Here is an 18,630-nt window from a genome sequence, read left to right as displayed (position 1 = left end):
AAAATCTTGGAACCTCCTAAATGCACTTTGGGTGTTCCTGTCTCAAGGACCGCAGCAATTCAAGAAATTAGCACAGCCCCTTTTCCACAGTAATTGGAGGCAGGCAATAAGTGCCAGCCTAGCCAGTGATACCCACATTCAGCTGAACAAATAAAAGCAAAGAACAAACCGGCTCTTGGTCAGTTTGCACTTACACCTGCTGGCAAGTGATAAGAGTGGGTCAGTTTCCTAGTCATCCTGCAGAAGTAATTTGGGCCAATAAGCTTGACTAATTGAATGGAAATCCATGGTTCAACCCTTGGAACTGAAAAATAAATGGAGAAAAGACAGACTTCCATTTTAAAATATTTACCATATGTAAAAATGAAGATTTGGAAGAATGGTGACACAAAAATCCACATCTTATTCCAGTGTGACTTGAAGTAACCAAGAAGTGGTTGGAGTCCCTTACTATGATTATTCATAAGTTTTCATCCAAAATCTCAGGCGAATTTTAAAAACAGCCAATCATCTTTTAAAGGTAATTGTAGCTGAAACATTAATCCATTCCTTAAATGGTGGGGGCAGTTATTCTTAATGCTAAATATGCAGCAAGCTGTTTAAACATAGATCTGGGTCTATATGGTGTGCATTGCAATTACTAGATGGGCCATGGTGATCAGCCCTGCCATTTGCAGGCAGGGCGGGCTTGGTGGGAGGCCCTCAATAGAGGATACACACTTTTCCATCATTGACTGGCATAGAGGGTGTTGCATCGCAATCCTATGTGATTAAAAAAGGATCAAGGTGGCTTGAATTCTCAGGGCTGTCTTTGTGGACCGTGTTCCACGTGGCTGTTTACAACACCTCTTTTTCTTTTTGTTGGGGGTGCTCCTCAAATTTTATTTTTTTTTTAGTTTGAACTTCTGATTTTTGGCTACCAGTGTGGAGGCACTGAGCAGATCAGAGGGCTTTCATCGGGAGTCTGCTCCTGAATTTGACTTGGGCAGTGGGTGGACACTTAGCCTCACTGCCTGGCGCTTTTCTGTGGTTGTGTGTGTGGCTAGGCTGTCCTTGAAGAGGAAGCATGTGGTGTCCATTTGCACATTTGAGACCACCTGACAGTTTAACACCACAGAGGCTGGAGCGTGCTGTTAATTTTCAAAGGTACTTTTTAAGTTGAACTTGGTCAAATTAATTTGTACCTTCAATTTCTGTTCCGCTTTTGAAAGGGTAAGCACCTATTAACTAGTGGTTTGACAGGCTTACTTGTTTTGATTTAACTAACTTTAAAAGAGTAGCACTTGGCAGACCCATTTGGTCTAAGTATTGAGAGTCCTAGGGGTGTTCTGGAAGTCAAACAGAATTTCTGAAAAAAAATGAATGACAATTGGTGGGGCAGGAGAAGCAAGCTTGTCAATGTATCCACTTTTGGCTACCAAGGCCGTTCTAAAGGCCACTTGTCTAAGGTGTTGAATGGAAATTTTAGTTTGTTATACAGATCTTAGGTACCTACACATCTGATTTACTGTTTCTCTGATATGCATCTGCTGAATATCTAGTGCTCAATATATTGCTCAGTGCCTCCAAAACAATAATGGTCATGTAAATCCATCCGTGCAGGATGATAAATCAGGCACAGGCTTAGGAGTATGCAGCTGATTTTTGCTTAGCCTTTACTCCAGTGTCAAAATTGCTTTACAGAAACATGTAAATTAGGAGCAGAAGTAGGCTATTCAGTCCCTCAAGCCTGCTCTGCCAGTCAAAGAGGTCATAGCTGATTCGATTGTAGCTTTTAAAATTGTCTTGTCTACTATAAGAAAAGGAACAGTGTAAATTGAAGAGGTACCTTATGTGACGTATAGGACCATCAGTCTGGTGGGCTGTTGACTGCAAACAGTCCCCTACATCCCATTTTGACCTCAAGAGGACAGGGTCTGACTCCATAAGACCATAAGACATAGGAGTGGAAGTTGACCATTTGGCCCTAGCTCCCTGATGTTTGCTACATTTCTAGCCATCATTCTTTTCATGCAGTTGGTCACTTCCTCCAGTATCTTTGTCTTCATTTAAAATAAAGAGAGAGAAAGGAAGGGAGATTTCATAACTACAAGGTTTTCATCATAGGATTTTATTGCCTGTGTATCCAGCAGCCATATGGAGTATGCTTTCCTCTGAAGTCTTCTGCCCTGACATTGCACACGCCACCTCCCAACTCCCATTTCTTAACCTGTGACAATATAGACTGTATTTAAATATAACTAATTTAACATTGAAATTTGTGGCTGTGTCTGTTTCAACACTTCTTAAAAGCCATGTTTTACATTTCAATCATCCAGAACAAATATTATATAAACTAAGCAGAATAGAGTTTTAAAAGAAAATGCATGATATACAGGAGTTGAATTAATTACTGCTGGTTAGCTCCAAGCAATAAAGAAGACAAATCCAGAACAGTGTCATTGATTGGTAATATATGGTACTACAACCAAACATCTTGAAAACCGCATGACAAGTCCCTGAAGTCCTGAAACATGTGACCAAATGAAAACATTATTTTATAAATAAAAATTGAGAGCTCAAGCTTTGATGTGTATTACAGCTAAAAGATTCAGAAGACCAGAAATAAGAGTATTCCGTAAACGTTGGGTTGAGCTGTCACTAACTTTTGTACGCAAAGGGAATCAAGCTGACTCTGTCAGACAAAATTTCTATGGCATTTTCAAAATATGCATATAATTTGCATAGGATAATGATGGTAAACTCTTTTAATCTTTAAAGAGTTAGACATGTGCCTAGCACCACCTGTTAGGATTACATCATCTACCACCACTTGCAGTCCTGCCTAAACAAAGTATGATCACTTGTATTGTTAGTATTCAAGAGCTTGATGTCATGCCAACTGATGTCATTGTTATTATCTAGCTCCAGTGCATTTCCATAGTAACAAGGCAGGTGGAGGGCTTCAAGTCAATGTCAGAATAAAAAGGAGTAAAATTACTTTGAAAGACCAAGCCCATCTGTTCGGGGAACCACTCTCTCCTGTAAATAAGCTTGCTAAGAATCCACAAAAGGGGATGACACTGTCCCATCGTTTCCTTTGCTGGCACCTGCAAGCTAAAGTCGGCAGTTTAACACTGCCCATCATGATTCAGGGCACGTACGGTATTTAGTTTCCCCTCATTTGTAAAAAAAAATAAAAATCGGTCTTGAACTGCAAAACAGTTCTAAAAAGACAAATAAAATTTTACTATTTCTCCTTGAACCACATACTTCTTTTTTTCAAATAAACTACACTAATTCCATGTTAGATACCATTTAAAAATACCATTCAATCTTCATTCGGCAGAGCTGTAACTTTAAATGGCCATGCATATTAAAGCGTATGGTACAGAAAAGAACATTAACGTCAGAAGTTTGGATGATTGACAAGACAATTTCTCACATTGTTCCTGTTTCTCTTTCTACACTCCTACTGCAAGGTCTGGAACCCCCAATGTGATTCAACATTGGCAAATATATTTTGGACTGGGAGCACATGTGTAATGGAAATAGATGGACCTTGATCTTCAAATACATAATTCAATTTGAAGTGCAAGTATATGTAAGCAAAATTACAAAAACAATCCAATAACATTTGTTATCACAGAAGTGCGGAGCTGGATGAACATAGCAGGCCATGCAGCATCTTAGGAGCACAAAAGCTGACGTTTTGGGCCTGGACTCTGATGAAGGGTCTCGGCCCAAAACGTCAGCTTTTGTGCTCCTAAGATGCTGCTTGCTAAACTGTGTCATCCAGCTCCAAACTTTGTTAACTCAGATTCTCCAGCATCTGCAGTTCCCATTATCTCTGACCAATAACATTTGTGTTGATCATCTTAGACGACCTCGATAGGTTAGAAAAGGGCCACTATTTTAAAATTATAACCAAGAGAACGAACGTGGATTGGCCGTGCTAAATTGCCCGTAGTGTTCAGGGGTGTGTGGGTTATAGGGGGATTGGTCTGGGTGGGATGCTTCAAGGGGTGGTGTGAACTTGTTGGGCCGAACGGCCTGTTTCTACACTGTAGGGAATCTAATCTAATTCCTAATGTAATAAGTTATTAAAGCTTAGAGCTCTTCCTGAAGGCATGGGATCTCTTAAGAGATGGATATATATTGATCCAAACAAAAACTCCTGCAGGGACTGCTTAAGTAAAGAGACAGTGCACTGAAGGTATGCCAAATTTCCTCACTATTGTAAAATTGTATGGTTTCATGACAAATATTTGGGCCCATTAAAGGGAGACTGAAAGTCAAAAAAAAAAAATCAGGTTTTGATAGTCTGAGCTCAAAAGAATTTCAATTTTAAAAGCTTCAAACATCTTAGGGAATGTTTGCATAGATTAAATTATTGCAATAGACTGCAAAAAACTGTGTATCATGCTCAGAAATAGGCACTGGTACTTTTTAAACTGCAAAATTTTTTTAAAATAAATGTTTGTTTTATAAATGCTGTAACTACTTGGTGACTTTCTATAACATAAGGCTAAAAGCAACAAAGATTGTGTCAACATGTACCCCTTTACCAAAGTAGATGATGTACCGATGTATAAAGTAGTTTAAAGCACTTCATGATCTAGTTACTGAGCTCAGAATGTACACAGCAAAATGGTGCCAAACAAGGAGTCCACGGAAGCAAATATTCTGAGAGGGCTTTACAAATTAATTCCAGAAATGTTTATGTTGCATGTTGCATGAGCTCTCAGAGTTAGTATGCAGTATACCTTTAAGTGCCATGTTCATGATGTCACTTTTTCATAACATGCCAACAGGGGGGCATAAAGGTCTCAGACTCCATCTTAACAGGATTATGTATGTATCACAGCTGTAATAAATGTCTGTTGAATCTTCCAGTACCATGTTATCCACATCTAGTTCTTACGTTACAGGAGCTAACATAAGCATTGACACATTAATTACAAATAGCCTGGGAGACAAAATCCTACACCTTGTGGCAGATCAGTAATGATTGTTTTGATTGTTTTTTGGAGGATTTTTCTCACCCTGGAGCATATGGCCTTCAAAATTCTGGCAAGTTTGAAAAAAAGTGTTAAATCACATATTACTTTCATTGAAAAAGTCACACCCTTTATAAAATCTTTCTTTAATTGTATAGAAGAGCCATACAAAGCACTTGCCAAATATTCCCATCATCCATTTAGTCATTTAAACAAGCGCAGTTAAGAACAGGTTGGTTAAACTCGAAATTAGTTCAAACTACAGCTTTGTCTGTTCAAGCAGGATCATCTAACTAGATTTCAAGAAGCATTGCAAGCCTAATGTAAAATATTGCAGCTTTTTGATGAACCTAATTACAATAATCATAAGGTATTTCTTAATAACATCTTTTGTACTGCACATTTAAGTCAGGAAATCTGCTGCTTTGTGAAAGACAAGACATCAGTAACACACATTCTGATTCTAATATGGAAGATTTCACCCCATCATGGTTGTAACAGTAATATCTTTTATTCAAGAGATCAGATTATCTGTGTCAATCAATTTTAAGACCAGTATAAAATTAGCAAATAACACAGCTCTTGAGGTCAGTACACTTGAGAAGCAGTAAGTCAGTAAACCTTTAAGAAAAATGCTTCAGAAAAATCCTAGCATAGCATGTCACCCATGTGATCATACACTCCATCTTAACTTTGATCACTGGAAGCTGTGAGAATGCTGCTCTATAATTTAGCAATGTACACCACACATTCATTTCCTTGTAATATGTGTATAATAGGCTATTGTAATAAATTCTACTGGGTTCTTCAATTACATATTCACATACAGTTGAGGGGGATAACGTAGGCATGGGTGCATCAAGTAAAACATCCTGCTGCACCCTATAGACCAAACTTTAATGGGAGTGGAGAACCTAGCAGAAAAAAATTACCCTTCAGTGAGAAGGATCTGAATGGGGTGGTGGTAATGGCGATGAGACAGAGACACAAAGGGACAGAGATCTCAGAATCTTGGAGAGATTTTTCAACAGAAGTATTATTGGAAATTATTTACGAGGACCCTAGGAAACAGAATAAATACTATTTGAGTTTATGAATGCTTATTCTCAACAATTTCCCATAAGAGGGAGTGGAAGCTTCCCAAAATAAAACCACTTCATTTGTGAACCACTTGTCTTAGCCATCATTAAAAATAAAATCGAAACTATATACATGGATTTTCAGTTTACTGAACTTAGTAGGAAGGCAAGAGGCGAGGAGGATACAGTCTGCACAGGGATATAGTCAGCTTAATAGGTAGGATATTATGTGGGAAAAAATGAGGTTAAGCACTCGGGCAGGAAGAAGAGGTGCTGAATATTATTTACAATGAAGAATAACCGCAGAAAGCTCCAGCAGAGGAGCAGTCCTCATGCATAAGTCACAAAATAGGAAAATCAAATGTAACGTTTGAAATAAGTACAAAGGAAATGCAAAGCAGAAATACAGAAGTCTTGCCTAAATTAAGGCACTAAATTAGACCAGAGCTGGAATATTGCGAACAATTTAATCCCCTTATCGGAAGAAACTGGAGGCACTGGGGCAATGCAGAGAAGGAGTTTGGAAGGATGATAATTGAAGCATACAGGATTTATGGGGCAAAACTAATATAACTAAAAACAACGAAGTGCAGATGCTGCAAATCTGAAACACAAACTACTGGAGAAAAGCAGCAGTCTTGCGGGATCTGTAGGGAGTAGCGAGTTCAGTGACCCTTCATTAGAACTGATTAAGGACCATGACAGAATAGATATAGAAAGGTTGCTTCCCCTTGTCAGAAAGTCTAGGATCAGAGGCATAATCTCAGAATATTTAAGACAGTCGTCTGGAGGAATTTCTTGTCTCAAATGTCAATGAATCTGTGGAACAAGTACCAACATGTTGCTGCAGAGGCTGAAGTATATTCACAGCTGAGATAGATGAGACATTGAATCAGCAAGAGAGTCAAGGATTATGGGGGAAGGATGCACAAAAGTGGAGTTAACAATAATCAGATCAGCCAATGATCTCACTGACTGGTGCAGCAGACTTAATGGGCTGATTGGTCTACTTTTGCTCCACTGTTTTACTGTTTGATGGAATGAAGTTTCCTGGGCATGCCCGAGAAACTGTAAGAAGTCCAAACTCAGGCTTTTCCAAATAGGCATTGGTCTCCTGAGAACTAAAAAATGTTCTGTTGTATAGGTAATTTCAATCATTTTCTATAAATATTGCACTTTTGTCTATTTCACGCAAGCCAAAAATTTCCTGCAGAAAGTACTCAGTTTAATGAAAAACCCAGTTGGCAGCAAAAATAAAGTCAATATTTTATTAAAATCCACTGGGTTCCTTCATCCTCTCTTTTTTAACTGGTTGTTGAAGAACCATTTTTGATGGTTATTTGTCATTCTTATCATTGCCTGCTGATTAGTACACTTTGCTGATTTGTTGCAAGTTTATGAAGATAAAACTTGAAAAAAAACACTTAATGTGTACACTTGGAGTCCAAACGGTTGTAGCAGGAACAGTGACAGTCAAAATGGACAGAGACCTCAAATGATGCAAATAAATTTAAAGCCACAACTTCAAACTTTCAGTGCAGATTAGTGTCTTTAAAAAATATCAGCAGCATTTACAGAAATGTTGACATTTATATCTATAACAGCAAATTATAATGATTATATAATGCTCAATGGAAATCATTTAATTAATATCAAATTGGAATTTTGATGGTTCGCGGGAATCTCTGGGTGTAACAATGTGTCCAAAAACCATTTCATAATTGGCACTACAGGTGTCAGAGACTAAAAAATGCCACATTCAAGTACAAGCAGTCCCAAAAGGTACCAAGTTAATTTCCCGTTATCTCCTATTGTTCTGTATCATCTTAGCCATTTTTGCATTCAAACCAACAATCTAGGTATTTCTTCAAAGTTTTAACAAGGTTGTATTTATTGAAAAAGAGGTACAATTGCTGAATTGTGACATGAATAAAAGATTGCCTAAGGAAACTTTTTTACTGATCTGCACATAAAAGAAACCATGTTTTTCTGCTCATTACAACAGTATTTAAAAGTAAGTTACACAGATATTAGACCAAAGGGGAGAACTGAACTTTAGAATAGAGTTTAGCTCCATCACAGTCTTAATTTGCATTCAATAAAACATGTCAGAAGACACTGGAAATTTTGTTAGAGCATCGTTTAATTCCATAATTTCAACATTTTCTGTAATCAATCAGGAGTGACCTACAAAAAAAAGGTCAAATGCATTCACGAATCAAATACAAGCAAATCCTTTCTAAAGTCCTAATGCAAACAAACTGTCAGGAAGCCTTCCTGACTCAGTATGCAAATTTGGTGAAACTCAGCTTTTTTCCCTCTTTAGTGATCTGCAGTGTTTATTTCCAGTTAAAGAACTTTGCCCAATCAGAATTGGTATAAGCACCCTTCCTTCACTACCCTCTCTTCCTGAACAACTAGTTTAAACAGTAAGTTAATCCGTCAGACAACTGTGACCTCTTGATCAATTTATATCCAGATACCTCTGCAACAGTAATAGCCCTAACAGGCAATACCAAACTTGGAGTGGACAGCATCCAGTCCCCAGCCTCTAGACTTAGATGGGCCATCACCAAGCAACAGTGTTTACAAACAGACAGAGATTGGATACTTGGCAGTCATTTAGATTATAAATACACACTGATCATTTGAAGAGCAAGGCTTACGAAAATGCCATACTGAATCACAGCACCAGCATTATCCCCAACGCGTCAATTTAAACAAAGTTATATATTTATTCTAATGCTGTCAAATTCAGTAGTTGACAAGCACTTTAAAAAATTGACTTACCTCACCTGTCTTTTCCCTATATAGCATGAACCATGAAAATATACTCCTCCGAACTGGCAAGTTTTCAATTTCTTCAAAATTAGTTTACCACTTGTGATCTTGTGTTTATACTAGTGACAAAAATACATCTATTTGTAGGCTATGCTAACAAAAATTGGACAAAGGACAAGTGCTCCAGCAAATCCATGGGTACCTGTTCAATCGTTATACTTGTGTATAAAAGTAGCACTGGGGCAGACTGCAGAAAGAAGAATCTGTGAGGAACCACTGAACGGTCCAGAGGGTTTTGAAATTATGAAAGGCTTTGCCAGAGATGTCACACAGAGCATTTTCACTTGTGAGCAAGTCCAAAAGTACAACCATAAATAAGAGATTGTGACTAATAAATCCAAGAAACAATACAAATCAATCAAATAATGCAAAACTTCTTCCACTCAGTGATAGGAAGTGACTCAGACAATTGGTTTTAATTGTAATCTAGGCAAACATGAGAAAGATACATAAAATGGATGAGTTAAAATGGGAACCTGAATGGTGCTGTATATACGATTTTCATCTGCTGACCTAATGATCTTTGGTTAAGGTTCCCAGCCAGAAAAAAAAAAAAGAGGCAAAAATGATCATGGTTCAGACTGTCACCAGATGACTCAGGAACAGAAGTTTCTCTAGTCACATCATGATCGATCTGTATTTCCCACAGTTCCATAACCCTTAATAACACTGCCTAACAAAAACCAAAATTAACACTTCATTGAAGCTCCAACTATTCCAGCAACCATTAAGTGGAAAGAAAACAGCAGATTTCTACTACCCATTATTAAGGGTGCACCCCGAATCCTCCAAATGCCATAATTTTAGACAATATTCATTGAGTGTTGATTATTCAATCAAGTCAAGTCAAGTAATTTAGCTTTAAGTTCAAATAAAATCACTTCACCCCTCAACATTGATACTCAAAGGGATATAGCCATTTTACCATTGGCTTAACTTCATAGAATCATTGAAGCCCTACAGTGCAGAAAGAGAACATTCGACCCAGAGTCTGCAACAACGCTCCGAAGAGCATCCCACCCAGAGCCATATCCTATTACCCCACGCTCCCCATAACTAATCCACCTAACCTGCACATGTTTGGACTGTGGGAGGAAATCTGAACACCCAGAGGAAACTCATGCAGGCACAGGGAGAATGTGTAACCTCCACAGACATTCAGTCAAGAGTGGAACTGGACCTGGGTCCCTGGCACTGTGGGACAGCAGTGCTAGACCCTGAGACACCATGCTATGCCATAACTTAACTCTTGAAGCTTTAGTATCATTCTGGAAAGGTTCCAATGCACCTCCACCATGGTCAATACATATCTTTGCTGAGGTTTTAGCCCAAAGCTGAACACACAGTACACCAGATGAGATCTATGGCACTATACAACTGAAGCATATTTTTAAAAATGTATTTCCTATACATCTCAGCTCTCTTTTAAATAAGGTCAATATTCCATCACCATTTTGAATGTTCTTTCCATCCCTTCGTCAGCTTTAAATGATGTATATACTTGAATGCTTAATATCTTTTATTCCTTCCTGTTTATAAGTTTGTAAAAAAAAAGTATTTTGTTTAGGTCCATACCCCTACACTCGGGCATGTTAAACCTAATTTGCTATTATTTTTCCCATTTGCTTCTTTACATTCCTTCATAACTCCTTGCTCCAATCACAATTTATTAAATTCCTTCCACTTCCATAGTGTTCTAGTCTTTTATTCTAAATAAAGCTGGGAACCACCACCAATCACATGCCTCCAATTAGAAGAACTGCTTCTTTCTCACCTCCCCACCTCGCATAGCCTGGCGCCTACCTCCCAAATAATTATCCAGTCACATCACATGGTGTTCAATTCCAAATGGTTTTGACTTTGCTAATCTCTCATGTATTCTTGTTAAAAAGTCTTGAATGTCCATTTTGATAATAGACGGAAACTCCATTGTTTATCCACCATGTCGGCACCCTCCTCAAAGCAAAAGTTAGATTAACAAGACATGGTTTAGACATCACACATTCAATTTTATTCTGATCTACTGAGAATCATTGAGATGTTCAGTCATTCTGCCTGTCATCACAGATTCCAATAACACCCGAAAATCATATTAAACTGATGGCTCTGAAGTTATCCATTTTCTCCCACTCTCTTTTCAAATAGAGTTTTCAAATACAATTCTGAAATCTACAAAAATTTATGACAAATGTCTTGTGGATCTGAAATTCAGACCAGTTTCCTTTAATGTCCTGAAGTGGAACCCATCAACTCCACAGAATTTGTCTACTTCAGTCTCACTATTTTCTCCATTACCATTTTTCAAGCCTGTTAGACAAACTGAGCTCTGGTCCCTGACTTAAGATACATTGTACTGCTGGTATTTTCACTATGGAAAGAGGATCAGAATACTAACTGAACAAGCTTACCATTCTTGATTCTTCATCATACACAGTTTCGACTTTGCTTCAAAGAACCCCTATTTCACACTTATTGTTCTATTACCTTATGTTAACAGATTTATAAAAACACAATTTTAATGAATAGATTTGGTATCTTTTACAAGTTCTTTTCATATAAGCATTTTGCTCCATTTGATACCATTTTCACTTGATTTCCATTCTGTAAGTCTTGTCTTTAAGGATTACACTGCCTTGTACCATTTGAGCGGAGTTGCTTAAAATACACAACAAAAAGAGCCTTCTAATAAAAATCATTTCCCTCCCATCCCACATTTCTTTGAAGTAAAAGAAAGAGCTGTGAATGTTTGTCATTTGAAAGACACATTGAAAGTGTTGGAAAAACTCAGTAGGTCTGTTAGCATCCATACAGAGAAAGAAGCAGTATGGTGACTCAGTGGTTAGCAGTGCTGCCTCACAGCACCAGGGATCTGGGTCCAATTTCAACCTCAGGCAAATGTCTATGTGGAGTTTACACAATCTCCTTGTGCAGACCCCCTTTGGGTGTTCAGGTTTCCTCCCACAGTCCAAAGATATGTATGTTAGGTGGGTTAGCCATGGAGCAGTAGGGGTGCGAGGCTGGATGGGATGCCCTTCAGAGAGCTGGTGTATTCCTGTTGGGCTGAATGGCCTGACCCCACACTGTAGGGATTCTATGATTCAAAGTTAACGCTTCAAGTACAGTGAACCTTCATCAGGACTGAAAACAGCTGGGGAAGGGTGACATTTATGCCGATGATAGTTGGGGTGGGAATAGGATATGTACAAAGACAGCAGGAGAAAGAGGTTCACAGGCAAACAAAGAGTTTGTTGATAAGCCTAGAAGAGAGATAATTGCTTGGAGGGTGCTCATGATAAATGTGACTGGTTGAGAACGGGTTGGTACAATGATAGTGTCCCTATTTCAGGTTGAATTCAAGTTGAACCTGCTTCAAAAGGTATGTAATAACATCACTGAACATGTTGGTTCGAAAAGTATCTTTGAATCCTCTGTAAACAGATCAAACTTAAACCTGTGCTTAGGATTTTGTGGTACAGTGGTAGTGTCTCTATCTCTAGGCCAGGAGATCTGCATCCTACTTGTCCCAGAGATGTTAAAAGATACCTGAACAGGTTTATTTAAAAAAAACGTTTAAAACTATGGTTGTTTTGGTTTTGCACATGTGTAGCCGCACAAATAAATAGTGTTCAAATATAAAACTGAAGTGAGTTGGGTGTGCTCTGAGCAGCCCTTACACAAACACCTATGGGTTTAAGGGAAGATAGTGAATGTGGAAGAGAGTGTGTTCATGTTCTGAAATTGTTAAACTCGATATTAAGTCCTGAGGCTGTAAACGTACCTCCACTTTGGGTGCAACATGCGATGCTATTCTTCCAGCTTGCACTGAGCCTCACTGGTACACTGCAGTAGGCTTGAGACAGAAATGCTGGCCTGAGGATACAGTGGCGTGTTGAGGTGGCTAGCGACTGAAACTCAGGATCATTTTTATGGATAGGTATTCCACAAATCAGTCACAGTCTGCAATTCAGCTCTCCAACGTAAAGGGGATTCTACTGTGAGCAGAGACTACACTCTGTCCATAAACATGGTGCTGAGTTGTGCACCACTTCAACACACTGTGTTCCAGTGAACATTCCAGTCTCAGGTCTGCAGCCGTGCTCCAGTGAGGTTAATTGCAAGCCGGGGAAAGAAAACAGTATCTTCCACCTAGGTAAAATACAGCCTTCAGGACTCAAACATTGTGTATAACAATTTCAGAAAACAAATACAATCTTCTGTTTTCATTACCTTCCCCAAATCCTCCAGGTCCTGTTGGGTATGGGCTATTCTGAAAACAGCCAACCCATTTTCAACCACTACATTTTTCATTGGCAACTTCCTAACAATTATCTCACTCTCAGCTTATCCTCAGCAATCTCTTTCTTTCCTCCCCCCACCCCACTCCATCACCCCATCACTCTCTCTCGCTGGGCACCATCTCTACATATTCTATTCTTCCACCCGTCACCAGCATCAATACAATCTTTCCCCAGCTATTTTCAGTTCTGATGAAGGGTCACTGGACTTAAACATTTACCGTTTTTGAGACTGCTAACTTGCTCGACGAGCAAGGTCAACAACCGCATCAACAAACCAAGCCACAAATCTTCTCAAAAACCTTGAACTCTCTTTCTCTCTCTCTACAGATGCTGCCAGACCTGCTGAGTTTCTCCAACACTATTTGTGGACCCTTCTCTTCTTGTAATTAAAACTCTATTCTCAGGCATCATTTTAATAAATCTTTTTCTATTACCTCTGCATAACCTTCAGAATAGGCCACACCTCTCTCTCTTATTACCAAAACAATGATTTTTGGATCTCCTGTGACCAATTATGTTTGCATTTGAGCAGGTCTTTCGTCATTTACAAAGTATTCCCTGTTGCTCATGATGTTAGAGCTATAATAAATATTGAACCACTCTTCCATCATGTAGCTTATAATTTCTTTGCTCTTGTCCGCACCTTTGCATGTTTTCCAACATGGGCCCCTCTCTTGACACTGAAGGTCACTCAAATTTTTCAGATCATGTTCTGCAGCTAACCAACAAGAGGAAGCATGCTGTGGTGAGACCAGACAGGCATATTATCACTTTTTCATTGTCCTTGAAACAAACGCTACAAGCAAACGTGCTCCACCTAGCAGCCTGGCTAAAACTGGCAGAATTTAATCCCAACTGTTGCAGGCAGCTTCGAGTGACAAACTGCCTTAGGACTCAAACCCACACCAATTTGTGGGGACGGTCAATACTGCAGCTGTTCAGCTGTTTTGCCTTGGCTACTGTAAATGTCATCTATACTGCTCACTCTTTATGTGATGCATCTACTGCAACGAAATTGAAAATGCATATACTGCATTGCATTCGAACGAAACAAGGTCGATATCATTAAGTCAATGTTTCTAATTATGCTGCATTGGAGATTATGTCTGTCATGTAATCAGGACCTTTCAGAAGTTGTTCATATTTGCAGACCATGCATGAATCATCATTAATGGTCTCTTTCCCCCTCAATTTCTGTGCTAGTAAAGCAGTCATGCACAGTAGCTGGAGGGACGTGCTCCACATACTGTATTCGTTTTCAGGATGTTGCCCTGCGCTCCTGCAATGTGACATTTCAAAACAGACATTTTCATTCAATAAGCAGAATTTAAAAATAACACAGGTCACCGTCTTCGCTTCAAAGTCAATCGCTTTACGCACTTCACGTTCAGGCTATGTAACTAAAATGCCTAAAATCGATCGAACCTTGAAACGAACTGAATTAGTTCCGCAGGCTGTGTCGCCTACAAATTACTACCAACTCCTGACGACTTTTGCTTTATGAACAGACTGCTAAGGCAACGAACATATCTATAGCTGTATTCTACTCTACCCTAAACTCTGGAAACATCCGATCGTTAAAACTTTCTTATTTTTTTTAAATGAAAAGGAAGATTCCAAAGGTTTACCTTTTAAAACCAGCGGATCCTTGCCTTCTCGTTTCAACGACTCCAGCACTATATGAAGTGGCTGAGAGGGCAGCACCCGGTTGGGCTCAATAGTGTTCTCATCATAAACTACTATCTCCTTGGAGAATATCCTTTTATAGGAGTCCTTGCCTTCCCTGCAGGAGATGAGATCCAGGACGGTGATCTTGCCCTGTTGCAGCCTCCTCCTGCTGATCTTGTCCGAGCAGTTGATGTGGACGGCTCCCTGGATGTGGCTCTTGTTGTATTCCATGAAGGGGCGACAGTCGATGATGACCGGTCCCTGGCTCTGAGACGGGGGCCCCTTGGTGCCGCTGCCTTTGGTCAGTTTCTTGGCCAGCTCGGCTGGGGGGATGGTGCGGACGGCCGCTGCGGCCGGAGGGGACGGGGTTCCTCCGACTCCGGCAGCCGGGGGGCTTGCAGCAGAGCCGCCGTTCTCATTGCCGCTCACCATCGGGCTGCCAGCGCAGGAAGGGCAGCTGAGTTTGGAGGAGGAGGCGGCAGCAGCAGCAGCCGGGGCTGGTAGAAGGTGGCTGCCCCCCGCCACCGAGCCCGGGTCGCCCTTGTTGGGAGGGTAGGTGCTCACCGTGCAGCAACTAGCGCCGCTGCATCCGCAGGACAGGGAGCGCACCGAGCCGTTAGATGATGGCATATACGGAAAGTTGCCGCTTCGGGACGGGAGCGGAGCCGCTGCCGCCGCCAGGCTCTGAGCTTTCGGATGGCCAGCTGCCGGAGTCGCCGCTGCTCCGGGACGAGAAGGAGGAAGAGAAGAAGAAGCCACGTAGGTGTGATCCAAACGGAGATGGAGTTCCTGCGGTCTGACCGGCCTCGGCAATGCCACCACCCCAACAATCCGTTCGTCTAGAGGGGATGGAGGCATCAGGATGATGTTGATGAGCCCTGCTGGCGATCCGTGGAGGAAATGGACTGAAACGGGATCAAATGTACTGTCAGCATCAGAGCAGAGGGAGGGGAGGGGAGAGCAATAAATTCAGAGGCACGCATTGGTTATTTCTGCCGCAAATAGAAGGGGATCGCAACTAAAAATAAACTCGAGGCACAGGCGCCTTCATTGGGCAACCTTTCTTTTTAAGTAATCAACAAACTGCCCGCTTATTCTCTGGGCGAGGTGCTTGCAATTTAAAGTCCAAGTTGAGCCACAACTTTGTGCGGAGCTGGGGCTTCACTCCGCTGCAAGAAGCCATTGAGAAAAATGTACTCACATCACTAAGTGCAGCTCCTCCCGCTCTCCTGGGACTTAACTGTCTACTCGTTAGTGATCTAGTCCCAGAGAAACTTCCCAACATTTGTGGTGTTTTTTTTTCCCTGTCTCTCAACTCATTGAGCTAGTTACCCCGCCACAGCCGCTTTAATTCAACTACACTTTTTCTTATAACAACGCGATTCGCCTTTACCTGACGGGGGCGGGGCCGTATCGTCGATGGACGGAATGTCCAACCAATGGAAGTCTGTCATTCCCAAGGTTCGACCCGCTTCGCAACCCGCTCCCCGACGTTTTGGCCAATTGCCGTCGGCAGAGGGCGGGTACCGCACCTTCATTGGTCGGCCGGGCGTCGACGTTATCGTTTGCATGACATCATTGGCAGCCAATGGGCTGGCCGCTAGCGAGGCTGCTCCCGGAATCGAGCGGCTGCTGGCTCTTTCTCGTCCAGGGCCAATGCAGCCAATACCAGTTTAAAGTGACCATGGAATCAGAATGAATGCAGCCAGGGCTAGTGCACCCAGAGTCAGTGCCAACAGGGTCAGTCAAAGTTTTAATGAAAAGGGACAGCCGAGTCATCTCATTTTGTTTTCCTCTTCACGCCATATTACTATTCATTAAGTAATTGCACTCATGTTTTAAATCATTCATTACAATTCCTGATGCGTAACATTCCACAACAGTGTTTCTGGTCGGAATTTCGGACATAAACTAGAAGGCAAAGCAAAATCAAAATAAAAACAAGACGGCCGGGTATTCCTCCCCAAGCCGTAGTAACACCTTGAAATTGAGCTGGCGTCAGCAGCATATGATGTTGCAGATAATTGAAACAAAAAAGCCCGCCAATGTTGCACCGAGAACTTCAACTGGACCCGCCATGAATTCACTGCTATTATCTAAAAAGTACTGCAAAAAAACACGTACAGTAAAATAAAACGATATGGCGAGAAGGAAACGATAATTCTTGAAACTTTTTATTGTCGGTGGCAGATCTTGTGGGGTACTTTAAAATAATTTATCTGTAAATGGTTGAGTTAACAACGATGAGAATCTTGAACGGTACCAACACATGGGATGTTGTCATTATTTAAAGCAAGGTTAAGCGTAATACTGGAGATCAATTAACTCTTGCGTGCAATTGTTTCGACGTGGTTAAGTATTCTTCCTACTGTGAAAACATTTATCTAAACTGTATTTACTCTGCATGCACTAGGAGGCAGGATTTCTTACTTACCACATATTAGAGCAGATGGGTGTAGTGAATGTCAGTTGGTTGTTAGCAGTCCGTCAGTCCGGGCAAGCATACCTTAAACAAGAGATAGCAGCCTTGAAGGCAATGCAGCATAGATTTCGAAGATGCCTGTACTGCAAGTGTTAAATAATTTGGAGCAATGCACAAACAAGGTTGTATTCCTCGGAAATTAGAAGTTTAAGGGGTGATTTGATCAAAGTTTCAAAACAAAAATAATGTAAGAGTAAGCGAGAGATACTACTTCTGGTGGGAGTCTCGAACTACAGATCACATTCTAAACATTAGAGCCAACCAGACCTTTCAGGAGTCAATTTTAGAAAGACGTTTACACAAACTAAGACCCTTACTGTTTGTTAGGTACATTGATATCTTGGATTTACATCTAGAAGGTAAAATTAATAAGTTTGCAGATGGTTCATAATTCCTTGAAAGTAGAGTCGCAGGTAGACTGGATAGTGAAGAAAGCATTCGGTATGCTTGCCTTTATTGGTCAGTGAATTGAGTACAGGAGTTGGAAGGTCATTTTGCAGCTGTATAGGACATTGGTTAGGCTGCATTTGAAATACTGCATTCATTTCTGGTCTTTCTGCTGAAGGAAAAATGTTGCGAAACTTGAAAGGGTTCATAACAGAATTAAAAAGGATGTTGCCAGGTTTGGAGGGTTTGACCTGTCGGGAGAGATTTAATAGGCTGGGGCTATTTTCCCTGAAGTGTCAGAGGCTGATAGGTATTTTCCCTGAGGTGGGAGAGTCCAAAAGTAGAGAGCATAGGTTTAAGATAAGAGGGAACAGATTTAAAAGGGACCTAAGGGGCAACTTTTTCATGCAGTGGCTGGTGTGTGTGGAATGAGCTGCTGGAAGAAGTGGTAGAGGCTGATACAATTACAACATTTAAAAGGCATGTGGATGGGTATATGAATAGAAAGGGTTTAGAGGGATACGGGCAAATGCTAGCAAATAGGATGAGATTAATTTAGGATATCTGGTCAGCATGGACGAGTTGGACCGAAGGGTCTGTTTCCATACTGTACATCTCTATCACTCTAAAGTTTGGAAGTCCCTTCCACTAGTAAAAAATGTTAGATAAATATTAAATTTAAAACTGATGTTGATAGATTTTTGTTCTTTGTAGATTTGAAGGAATATTAGGCAAAATTGAATATGAAAAGTCGGTCACAAATCACCATTGAATGATAATTTGAGCTTGAAGGGCTAAATTCTTGTTCTGAAGGGTGGGAGATCATGTACCAGCAATATGGACAGCCCTGCACTGTACACTTAGTTTTTGTTGGAAAATAAGGCATGTTTCTTTAT

General features: G+C 40.5%; 1 protein-coding gene across 1 annotated transcript in view; it reads right to left on the bottom strand.

Moving 5' to 3' along the window:
- The window catches only part of dusp10 (dual specificity phosphatase 10), a 36,722-nt gene extending 20,506 nt beyond the window's left edge, over window positions 1–16,216 (bottom strand). The window contains exons 1-2 of the mRNA XM_048535422.1: window positions 16,067–16,216; window positions 14,826–15,770 (exon numbers count right to left, since the gene is read on the bottom strand). Coding sequence (XP_048391379.1) covers window positions 14,826–15,723 — 898 coding nt within the window. The 5' untranslated portion in view covers window positions 15,724–15,770; window positions 16,067–16,216. The remainder of the gene's footprint in view (window positions 1–14,825; window positions 15,771–16,066) is intronic.
- Window positions 16,217–18,630: the final 2,414 nt, after the last annotated feature.

This window comes from Stegostoma tigrinum, chromosome 9, assembly GCF_030684315.1.
Source record: "Stegostoma tigrinum isolate sSteTig4 chromosome 9, sSteTig4.hap1, whole genome shotgun sequence".
NCBI lineage: Eukaryota > Metazoa > Chordata > Chondrichthyes > Orectolobiformes > Stegostomatidae > Stegostoma > Stegostoma tigrinum.
This window is presented reverse-complemented; position numbering and strand designations above follow the sequence as displayed.